This window comes from Lipotes vexillifer, unplaced genomic scaffold, assembly GCF_000442215.2.
Source record: "Lipotes vexillifer unplaced genomic scaffold, Lipotes_vexillifer_v1.1 scaffold1126, whole genome shotgun sequence".
Classification (NCBI taxonomy): Eukaryota; Metazoa; Chordata; class Mammalia; order Artiodactyla; family Lipotidae; genus Lipotes; species Lipotes vexillifer.
In genome coordinates, this window is record NW_006781401.1 from 683,874 (window position 1) to 695,816 (window position 11,943).

Below are 11,943 nucleotides of genomic sequence, written 5' to 3' on the forward strand. Positions count from 1 at the left end.
CCCGTGTCCCCCACATTGGCAGGTGGATTCTTTTTTATTTTATTTTATTTTATTTTATTTTGCGGTACGCGGGCCTCTCACTGCTGTGGCCTCTCCCGTTGCGGAGCACAGGCTCTAGACACGCAGGCTCAGCGGCCCTGGCTCACGGGCCCAGCCGCTCCGCGGCACGTGGGGTCTTCCCGGACCGGGGCACAAGGAACCTTTTAGGCCAGGCATTACCCAATTATGTCTGGAGAACCAAATCTAGCCTACCTCCTGTTTTTATAAATAAAGTTTTATTGGAAATGCAACCACACCCATTCCATGGCTACGCTTCTCCAGCACCAGAGTCAAGACAGACTGTGTGGCCTGCGGGGACTCAAATATTTACTATCTGACCCTTTAAGGAAAAGTTTGCTGAGCCCTTCTTTAGAGCAAGAAAAGGCTGGAGCTTTAGAGCCAGTTTTTGTCTGTAGCACTAAGAAGGTTTTCAGAACTTCTGTCCCAAGTGAAGGAAACAGTGGTGCCATCTTGGCCCCCTTTTCTCTCCAGTGTTTCTGAGGCGTCAGGGGAGCCAGAGGCCCTTCAGCCTCACGGGACACCCTTTGCCTGGGAGATGCTGTTGGAGGGAACTTCCGAGGGTGTGAATTCTAGTCGGTATCCTAAGCTTTGTAGCAGGGTCTCTCCCACCTCTCTCTGTCCACTTTACCCACACCGCCAGTATTTGTTCCCTTTTTCCTTCCCCCCTGCAAAAGATAATGTGTCAGATTCAGCGAAAGCCACACCTGGACTCCAGTAGAGTAGATGTCTGCTCCAGTAGACATCTGCCTCAGACGCTTTGGTCACAGTTGATAGATCTTCCACTTCAGTAACAGTTAATTAACTGTAAAGTTGTCATAATATCACGCTCTTTTAGCTGAAGCAGCCCAGCCTTTCCCGCTTTTGCAAATAGGGCATTCATGTCACTTTTTCTTTGAGGAAGAAATGGCTTCCACCAGAGCCTGGAGCAAAATCCCATCTCCTTTCCATAGGTCCTGCTCCTCGCCTCTCCCTCCAGCGTCACATTCTTTATTTTCCACCGTATTCTCACTCTGTTCTACCTGCACCAGTGACTTTACTGTTCCTCAAATGCAACAAACATGCTCCTGCCTCAGGACCTTTGCACTTGCTGTTTCCTGGCAGTTACAGATACTTCATTTGCCTACCTGCTCGTCCCCAACAAAGAGGCAGAGGCTTTTCCTGGCATCCTCGCCACCTATCCCTAATGGCTAGAATAGTACCTGGCACATAAGATGAGCTCAGTAGAGCCGTGTTGGGTGGACAGGTCAGGGAAGAGTTCTATAGATAAAACCGTCTAGAAACTACCCATCTGTTCTTACCCTGTCATCAAACAGAAGAAACTGAGACCTAGAGATGTGACTTATCCAAAATCACAAGGCAGATAATTCCCAGGATTAGCACTGGACTCTGTTCAGTGTTAGTGGACTCTGTCCACTAACTCATGGACTCTGTTCCATGAGCCTCCCAGTGTAAATGGCTCGTGGATTTTAACCTGGACTGACATCAAGCAGCGTCCGAGAAAAGGCTGGGTCTCACGTTGCCGTCTGTTTTGGCAGGAGGTGGGCAGTCAGTAACAAGGAAATGATGCCTTCCCTAAAACTAACGAGGGGAAATCAGGATGATGATTCTTTTAAACTCTTAAAATGGCAATTTTAAATGCTTTGCCTCTTGGCCCTTAAGATTAGGATCTTGCCTTTTGAGGGCCTACCGAGGTGCTGAAGAGAGAGCTCCTTCTTTAAGAAGAGAGGAAGGAGCACAGGACCCTGTGGCATGGGTTCTAGTCCCCTCCGCTGCTCAGCAAGTGATTTCTCCTGTCTGGGCTTCAGTTTCCCCATCTGTCAGTGAGGGAACTGAGGAATCACATCTCTGTGGTGCTGGAATTTTCCTCTGTGCCTCCCTCTGGTCACCTGGCCTCTGCCCGAGCAGGCTGGTTTGGAGGGTGATGGACGCCTGGCCGTGCCCATCAGTGGCAGGGGTTCTGGCTGACACTCTCTGTCTCCCCGTTTCCTCCGCAGGCTCTGTACATGTTCCACGCCTTGGCCATAGTGTGCGATGACTTCTTTGTTCCGTCTCTAGAGAAGATCTGCGAGGTACGTGGGAAGGACTTAGGACCCTTTGGCAAAAGCCTGGGTGCGGGGCTGGGGGTGATTGACACGTGGCGTGTCGGTACCAGGCCAGGAAGGAGCGGGGCGGGGAGCAGGCCCAGGCAGAGGCAGGGAGGGGCAGGACAGGGTGGAGCATCGTTTGGATTCTGCTAAAAGCTATCGCAGGTGCTTCAGTGGCTGAACCTCTGTGGCACCTCCTCTGCGGCAGGGCCGAGGTGGCCGGGCTTCCTCCTGGGGTCAGCGATGGGCCCCCACCCCATTTTCCATCAAGCCCAGAGCTCCAGCCCTTCCGAGGACCCCTTCTGTAGCAAGCTCAGTGGGGAGGTTGTGCTGGCCCAGGGATTGGATTCCGCAGTGGCTTCAGAGCCCAGGCTGCCCAGGAGTGCTTTGGGAGTGAGGGCAGGAGGAGGCCGAACCCTGCCCTGAGCCAGCCTGCCCAGGGGCCTTCTGAGAACCACAGGTGGGCACCTTCAAGTTGGCATTCAGGCAGACCCAGAATCTCTGTGGTTTTCCCGAGCACCCGAAGCCTCCAGCCCCACATTCCAGATCAGAGGATGGGCCTCTGTGGCCAGAACACAGTGTTGCCAAGCAGAGTGGGCCTTGACAGTTCCAGCCCTGTCCCGTGCTGGCTCAGCCCTGGGGACAGGATGTGAGGGTCTGTTTCAGTGAGCAGCCAGTTTCAGTGTCGGGCCTGCCATTGAGAAGGCCTTCTGGGCTGCAGGAGCCAGGCTGTGCGTCCGAGGCCTCCACATCCCACAGCCTGATGTGTGGAGGTCCGCTGGGTACCCAAGGTCTGTGTGAGCACCAGAGGAGATGGGCGCTAAACTGGTGGACTCCCCGCTGAGCACCGGACCCTGTTCTAGGCATCCAAAGATGAAAAAGACCAACCTCGTCCTCGTCATCCAGTGGGGAGGCAAGCGCATGGACCTCAGACCCTCACTGCGTGATTCGTGTTTCAGCTCCTCTGTCCCAGGGGAGTGGCTGGCTCGTGGTAGCCACTTAGAAAGACTTCATCAAGGAGACGTTATTTAAGGGCTCAGAGAGTGAACAGAAACGGACAGATGGGGGAAGGGGACAGGCGATTCTGGGTTCAGTGCCTGGCAATGTGGAGGAGGTGCAGGGAGAAGAGGCCGCCAGCCCAGGAGCTTGACTCTGGCTACCGTGCTGCTCCCCTGCGCTCTCCCTGGCTGCCAAGTGTCCAGTTAGCATGTTTACTGCCCCCACCTTACAGCCTGAGGGTCTGCGGTCGCTTCTGTTTCAGAAACTCCATCTGAGCGAAGATGTGGCCGGAGCCACCTTCATGGCTGCAGGAAGCTCGACGCCAGAGCTGTTTGCCTCTGTAATTGGTAAGAAGTCCCGTCGCCCCAAGACGCAGGATGCAGAGAGAGCCCAGGTTTGGTGTCCAGACTAGTGTGGGCATTTGTCAGCTCTGAGTCTCAGTTTTCTCATCCGTAAAATGGGAGAAGTAGAGAGATAGAAAGTGAATTAGTGGTTCCCAGGGGTGTGAGGTGCAGTGGGGTATTAACAGGTATGGGGTTTCTTTTGGGGGTGAAGGGAACGTTCTAAAATTAGACTGTATAATTCTGTGACTGGACCAGAAAACACTGAGTTATATGGGTGAATTTTATGGCATGTGAGTTACATCTTAATAAAGCTGTTCAGAAAGTGGGAGCATTAGAGTAGCCGGTCCCTGAGGGCACCTCCACCTCTGGTTTTGCTGTCCTCAACCGCGTCGCTGGTGTTCTCTGGTAATAACAGCTTCCCTCCGTTCATGGGGTGGGGGACACAGAGCCGGCCCAGGTCTAAGGAAGGGGAAGGCCTGGGCTTTGCAGAGGAGTGTTTGTGCCTTTCTCTTTCCAGGTGTGTTCATCACTCACGGAGATGTCGGGGTTGGGACCATCGTGGGCTCTGCTGTGTTCAACATCCTGTGTATAATCGGAGTTTGTGGATTATCCGCAGGGCAGGTCAGTGGTCTCTCTCTCCGTACGAAATGACACAGGGGCAGCGCGGGGAGACCCAAGGCCCAGCCCTAGCCAAGCCCGTAAGTGCTGTGGCTGTCAGAAACGGTTTCCTCTCCGAGCCTGCTTCCTCACGTGTAGCAGGGCTCTCCTACCTTCCTTCCACCGGTGGGTCTGAGAGCAGAAAGAGCGTCAGCTCCGTGGCTGGTCCAAGCGGGGAGCGTTCATTGAACAGCAGTAAATATCTAAGAGGCGTCTCCTGTAACTCTGACCCTGAGCTAGACTTTGCACATATTTGGGACCCGCCTTCAGCCTCTCCACAGGACGCACGAAGCTGGCTTGTTGTTGAAACCCCATCGCATCTTCCTGGTCCTCAGAGCCCCAGGGGTACATTAGACTCAGTCTCAGAGAGTCAGGCTCAAGGGTAGGCCCCGCCCGGCCAAAGGAGGTAGAGGTAGGCAGCCGATCACCCCCGGAAGGTTCGAACATCGGAGGGAAGAGTGAGTGTCTCTGGCCTCTCCCCCGACACATGGCTTCTGCTGGGAAACATGCCATGTGGTCACCTTGGAGGAACAGGGGGCAGCTTTGCCATCACTTAGGAACATTATGTGGTATCATTCCGTCCCCAAATGTGACAAAGAGCACAGGGTGGCCTTGAACGGCCAGACAAGATGTGGTTCTGCTGGCACAGTTAAGATGAGCTCCGTGGATATGTGTCTGCACCTGCAGGGGTCTGGGGGTGGTGGGAGCCCCCCAGCAGTGTCCCCCGGCCCCCGTACCCCATCTCCCCAGCCAGTAACAGCTGATATCCCTTTGCTCAGCAGGTGATCCGTCTGACGTGGTGGGCCGTGTGCCGAGACTCTGTGTACTACACCCTCTCTGTCGTCGTGCTCATTGCTGTGAGTTACCTTCTCCCCCCTCCGCCCGCCGCCCCTGCGAAGGCACCGGGGCCCTGCCCACCTCTGTCCCTGGCACTAGAAACAGAGAACCCACAGCGCCCCTACCCTGGGGTGTGCTGCCCACTCGTTGCAGTCATGTTGACCAGTCTCCCACCACCGTGCCTCCCTGTCCAGAAAATCTCATACCAGATGCTTTGCTTATCCATCACATCCAGGTGCCACCCTGAGGGCACATGAAAAAGCTAAAGAAGGCATCGAACGGTTGATGCAGTTAAGCTCAAGCACATGCTCATCAGAGGCCTTCAGTTCCTCACTTAGAGCCCATTTACTAAAGAGCAGAGTTTCTGGTGTCCCACCTTACCGCGGAGCAGGGAAGAGAGGCCAGCTGGGAGCAATCAGGGTTGGCAGCTGGGAGCAAGAATATGGGCAGAAAAGGCAGAGGGACTGAAACAGGGATCCCTGAGGGCTCGGGTACATCATGGCACATGACAGTGACACAGCCCATGACACAGGTTACTGCCAAGGAAGGACCATGTCATCCACAGGGGAACAGCTTCCATCCAAAAGGAGCTTTAAAGTGGCGGCATGAGGGCAGGTCATTTTCAAGAGGGCAGAGGCACATGGCATATGCCCAGATTTCAGAGTATGGAGCGTGCCCTAGAGTGACAGTTCTCAACCTAAGAACATCTAGAGCCAACTGGATTTGATAATCATGACCCTTGTATTAGTTATCTGTTGCTGTGTAACAAATTTCCCTTAACACTCAGCAGTTTAAAACAGCAAACCTTTCTTGCTTCCATTTTCTGTGCATCAAATCTGGGAGTGGCTTAGCTGAGCCCTCTGGCTCACGGGTGTCGGCCAGGGTATAGTTATGTCAAGGCTCCTGTGGGCAACGATCTGCTTTCAGGATCACTCGCTAGGCTGCAGGCCGGCCTCGAGCTGTTCCACAGTGCAGCTCTCGGCATGAGGACTGGTTTCCCTCCCAGCAGGGGCGAGGAGGCACCAAGCTGAAAGCCACAGTCTGCTTGCAACCGAACCTCGGAAGTGACAGCCCGTCACTGTTGCCATATTCTGTTACGAACAGATCCCTAAATTCAGGCCACGCACACAGGCGAGCATGAAGATCAGGCAGTGGGATCATCGGGGCACCTGAGAGGCTGCCCACCACACCCCCCAAAAATGAAAGTTATAGATAAAACTATTTACCTATACACAATTTTATAAAATCAATATAATGCCCAAACTATACCATAAAGGACAAATAAAGGTAATTCATAATAAAAGAATACATCTTTCAATGTGTAAATGTTTGGGCGTGAAGGTGCTAGAATGCTGAATGATGTGATCCATTGCCCCCATATGGGAAATCTCCAGGCCCTACAGCTACCAGTGCAGACTGAGGCTGGTATGCTGGGCTGGCAACCCCATGAATGGTGCCGACCTTGATGATGTGATTTTCCAGAATTATGAATGACTCCTGATAAAATCCTAAACAGAGCCAAGTACAGTCATCCCTCCATTTGCATGACAGTTAACTCACTAGAAAATTAAGTATTTATTAAAACCATGTAAAATTGCTTTGATTTGCAAAATGGAATTAAGGTTGAGGCTCATGTCATTTCTTTTTTTTTTCTGCTTGCCTAAATATCTAGCAGGACATTTAAGACGTGTGCCAAATACGGAAGAACTCCTCTGGTGGAACCATTTCACATGCTCTAGGCTGGCTAGCACCCCGGGCCTTCACTGCCTCTAAATGCCAGTAGCCCTCCACTGGGTTATAAAAGCTGAAACTGTCCCCATAAATGTCCCCCAGGTTTCCCAGGTGGTGGCACTGGGCTCCCCACTGTTGAGTGCCTCTTCCTCAGAGGCTTGAGTTTGGGGAGCCTCACAGCAATGCCCAGCCAGGAGGACCCTCTCCAAAGTGACTTCCCAAAGCAGATTCTGTGTGTGCTGCCTGCCATGACAGCCAGGAGAGGGGTCCAATGGGCCCAAGTCCAGACAACATCCCCCTGGTCTCTCCTGGCATCCCGTGTCTCCAAGATCAGATTGGTGGGCACTGCCTCTCCACCTTCCTGTGTGCACTGGGCCCGGCTGGGGCGATCACAGGACTCCTCCCCTGGACCATGGAAGCATCATTCATCCATGTCCCACGTAGAAAATGCTGGGTGGAATTGTTGGGCAATGTCAGTGCCCTCTTAGGAAGCCACAGCATCCCCACCATCACCCCTGGCCTCCCTTCAAATGGTACAAATGGGTTCTTTGCCCTCAGAGTTTCCAAAGGGGTTACTCTTTATTTTTAAAACAAATGACACCCCTTCCTCCCCACCCACACACACAGAGGTACCACAGATTGATCGATCGATAGATAGATAGGTAGGTAGATAGATGATAGATAGGTAAGTAGGTAAATAGACACAAACATACATACATACAGAGATGCCTTTTCAGTTTTTAAGAGTCTTGATTTCAGCAACTCTGTTCCATTAATGAGGGCAGACCCCTGCCAGGTTGGCCCCAGTGGCCACTTGGACTGTTGGTAGCACAGGGCAGTTCTCTTTGGAGACCCACCCTAGACCTCATACTGCAGCATCTACTGACCAAGGTTTCCACTAAGGAAAGGTCACCTTCTATGTTTGGGAAACCCAGACATGGAGAGAAGAGCCAGCTTTCTGTGAAACACATAACTAGACTATGTGTTGGCTCTGGGTGCTTAGAGGTCTGCGTTTGTTCTTCTTTTGGAGTAAATCTGTTGCCCCGCCCTTTGTTTCTTTTGCCTTCCAGTTCATATATGATGAAGAAATTGTGTGGTAAGTTTTTAAAGTTTGTTTCTCGTTGTTCCTTTTTTGTTAGTATCCTTGCTTGTCGGGTGCATTGAATCTTTTTTAAAATTATTTTTGCAAACATAAGTTTATGAACTTGTGAAAGTAAAAAGGGTATCATTCTAAGCAGTCATGCCTTTATTTATCCTTTCAAAGTGACACAGATTGTTTCCCTTAGTGTTCCCACCCTGCCAGATATCAAGATATATTATAAAGCTAAAATAATGAAAACAGTATGGTGTTTTGCACAGGGATAAGCGTAGGCCAATATGGAACTGAGAACCCAGTAATGGGCCCAGTTCTGGGCTGGGGGATACGACAGGAATCATGACAAGGTGGTAAATTGGGGGAGGCGGGAGAGGTCCTCATACTACAAAAACGAGGAATTCATGTAGAATAAAATTACATCAGCTCCTTTTCTCACACCTTATACAAGAATAAATCCCAGATGGATTAAAGATCTCACTGTGAAAAGCAAAATTAAAACAATTTAGGGTAGAATATAGGGACTCATCTTTATGATATGGAGGTAGGAAGTGATTTCTTAATCAAGATACGTAAAGCACAAACTTCTAAAGAGGTTGATATTGCCACACTAATTTATAGGGTATGAATGTATCTTACATCCATAAGCCATAAAAATGGTTCTCTTCATTGACCATAATTCAGATCTGCATCCTGTATGTGGTTATTTGTTGGGCATAGGTTCAGGAGAACTGATGCGAGCAGCTGCGTGCTATGGGCCCAGAGCATCCTAATTCTGGGTCCTAACCCACCGTGTGAGCCAAGAAGTCTCTCCCTTTCTGGGTCTCCTTTTCCTCATCTGCAGATGGAGTTTTGAGGGGGTGGTCGGGTCATCTACAGACCCCTTTGTGGCTCTGCTGGGCTGTGGGCTAGCAGAGGAAGAGCTCCCCAAGATGACTGTAGCTCATGTCGGGCACATAGTAGGTCTTCAGGACACACTTGTAAGATGACCCAAGAAATTAAGCTGTGTGACTCCTCAGAGGCTTGTGTTCTGAGCTACAAAAATCCCCACCACGTGTGGGGTTGAACGCTGGTTCTGCAGGACGGCGATAAGAGTGCACCCCAGAAAGACCCCCACCCAGCCCAGCCCCCGTGTTTGGCCCAAGAGGCTCCTGTGACTGGCCCATCTCTTCAGGCAGTTCTTAGGGTCCCTTCCCACCTGCACCCACAGCTTCTCCTGTCGCTGGTCAGAATCTCAGGTGACCATAGGGCCTCTTAGCGTCATGACTGCAGGCTACTCCCCTCCCTGAGTCTGGGATGAGGTGGCCCTGGGCCCTCCTTTTTCTAGGTAGCTGGGGAAACTCCTCCTGAGCCGTGTAGATGAGACCCTCTGTAGTTTAGAAGGCCCGACCCTCAGCCTTCTCGAGCTTCAGATTCCAGGACGGCTGGGGGCTGGGGGGCTCGCCCGCATGCCTGGGTCCTGGGCCGGGCGCTGGGTCAAGGAAGGTGACAGGACCACGCACCCTGCTCCGCCCGCCGCGCTGGTCACTCGCAGCCTTCAGTGCCACGGGCCTCCTGGCTCTAACCAGTCTCCTTTCTGTCTTTGAGGTGGGAAGGCCTGGTGCTCATCATCTTGTACGTGTTTTACATTCTGATCATGAAGTAAGTGCCCTTTCTCCTCTTCTGGGCTGTCTCACCCCTGGTTTCACATCCTGCTTTAGCCTTTTGTCCGAGCAGGAAGAAAACCTCCTTCAGCCCTTGCGGTCACTTCTGGCCACCCCAGTTCTCTGGGGGACACCCTGCTGGGGCAGCCAGAGTGGGAGAGAGATAGTCAGACTCTGTGTTAGGGTGCTGTCTGCACTTGGGCGGGGGTAGGTGGCTGGCTGGTCGGGGGGCGGTTGAGGCCCCTCCCAAAACAAATAGCAAGCGGGGACCTCTCTCCCAGCCCCGTCCACACCCCTGGCCCGTGCCCCAGGGTGACCGCTCGTTTGTGCTGACTCCATAAATCACCTGATTATTTAATGCCACTCTTTTGAAAGAGCCGGGCACCTCCATTTTGTCAGACTTCATAAACTGCCACCTCTCGGGGCTGCCACCTTGCGCACCTGCACCGGGCACCACTCGTAGTTGTAAAGATGCAGACCTTGGCGCCAGGCTTGTGTACCCTGAGGCCCTCCAGAAGCTGCCCAGGTCAGAATCATCTCAAAACTACCCATGATGAATTAATACTCAGCCATAAAAACTGACTCATGCCACAAATGTGGATGCCACAAATGTGGATGAACCTTCTGACTCATGCCACAAATGTGGATGAACCTTGAGAACATTATACTGAGTGAAAGGGATCCGGTCACAAAAGGACAAATACTGTGCGGTTCCACTTATGTGAGGTACTGAGGAGACTCAGATTCCTAGAGGCAGGCAGCAAATTAGAGATTGATTACCAGGTGCTTGGGGGAGGGAGTAATTAATGACTCATGGTGAACGGAACAGAGTTCTGTTCGGGATACTAAAAATTTGGGAACTAGATAGTGGTGATGGTTGCACAGCCTTACGGCTGTAATTACTACCACTGAATTGTGCACTTAAAAATGGAAAATAGTTAAAATGGCAAATTTTATGTGGTATGTATTCTCTACAATTAAAAGAAAAAAAAAGGCTACCCACGAGCTAAGCCACATTCAAGTTTGTAACTTTCTCCTCACACCTCCGCAGGTAATTAAAAAGGAAAACACCACTGAGGTTTACGATGCTATGAATCCCCCCGTTGACCTAAAACGTTTATAATGTTTTATAAAAATGGGTGATAAGCTGTCAAACTGCAAGAGAATGGTCCTTAAACCGTCTCCTCTCTGAGTGCCTTGCAGTGGGGCCGCCAGCCTGGGGTCGGGGATGGAGTCTGTTCTCGGTGTGGGCAGCAGCGCTGGCTGGGATGGTACAGGGAAGGGCCCCCAGGCAGCCCACGGGAGCAAGGCCAGCCAGGCCTGGGAACACCTGCTTCGAGCCTGTTCTGAGGCTGGGCTGAACTTCTTTGGTCAGGACAGGTTTATAGCGTGCAGAGGTAGACGTCAGTCATTTTCTTGGGCTGAAGGTCTCCTATGGCCCCAGGAGGCCCGCTCAGGAGGAGCAGGCCCCCTGCGACTGCACATTATCCCAAGGTTCCTGTCAGGAGCCTCTGTCAGCTGGGTTGAAAAGCCTCAGCCCCCCCACCAGCTCCCCCAGGGCCACGCTAACGGCAGGTGCACAGGGGAAGGAGGTGGGGGAGGGCCCTGCCCAGCCTATCCTGCAGCTCTGACCTCCCGCCTTAACTGACTTTCAGGTACAATGTGAAGCTGCAGGCCTTTTTCACAGTCAAACAAAAGACCATTGCAAATGGCAACACGGTCAACAGTGAGCTGGAGGATGGTAATGATTACTGTGATAGTAGCTCTGATGACCCTTCCATGCCACTGCTGGGGCAAGGTAAGGCTGAGCAGACAGGAGCAGGCAAGCCGTGTCACTGAAAGTACTCTCCCCTTCTCTTCCGTGCGCACACACACTCCCTCCGAATTGTCTCGCTTCCCCTTGGCCACGGGACCCTAAATGAGGAGGGCGTGTCAGGAGGTGTGGCTCAGATGGGCGTTTACTTCTCACGTCCTCGGGGATCGCCCCAGGCCTCCCGAGGTCGTCTCAAGCCCTGCTCCTGAAATGCAGTGAATTACATCTCTGACCCATGTCAAAGGCCAGTGACAGCAAGCTGAGGACTTGGGAAGGCAGAGCAGGCTCCGTCTCCCTGTGGTTTCTCAAATGCCAGGCCCAGTTCTGGACAGCTCTGTTCTAGAGAGATCACTGGCTCCTTGCCCAGATGAACAGCAAGGCCAGGAAGGATGCCACGGAGCTTCGAGGACTTCCAGACCCACCCCCGAGAGCCCTGGTGGGAGCCCCTTCCCCTGGGGACTGTGGTCTGGTCTCCTCAGCTTCTCTTTGGCCCCTTGTCTGGGGGTTCTGGGCCTCCGGAGCCAGCCCGTGTCTGTCAGGTTCCCCAAATGTCTGGGCCCGACCAGCTCCTGCCTTGGAAACCTTGTCCTCAACTCTTAATCCAGCCAGTTACCAGGTGACTCCATCTGTGGGGACAGCTGCCAGGAAGGCGAGAGGGTTCACACTCTTTACCATCCAAGAC

General features: G+C 52.4%; 1 protein-coding gene across 2 annotated transcripts in view; it reads left to right on the plus strand.

Moving 5' to 3' along the window:
• SLC24A4 (solute carrier family 24 member 4) overlaps nt 1–11,943 on the plus strand; it is a 173,974-nt gene that overhangs the window by 118,980 nt on the left and 43,051 nt on the right. The window contains exons 5-11 of one of the 2 annotated variants that reach the window (XM_007454717.1): nt 2,055–2,129; nt 3,406–3,490; nt 4,005–4,108; nt 4,927–5,001; nt 7,783–7,808; nt 9,393–9,446; nt 11,104–11,189. In XM_007454717.1, the coding sequence (XP_007454779.1) occupies nt 2,055–2,129; nt 3,406–3,490; nt 4,005–4,108; nt 4,927–5,001; nt 7,783–7,808; nt 9,393–9,446; nt 11,104–11,189 (505 nt within the window). Of the gene's footprint in view, nt 1–2,054; nt 2,130–3,405; nt 3,491–4,004; nt 4,109–4,926; nt 5,002–7,782; nt 7,809–9,392; nt 9,447–11,103; nt 11,247–11,943 lie in introns of both variants that reach the window. The other variant, XM_007454716.1, reaches the window with a different exon arrangement.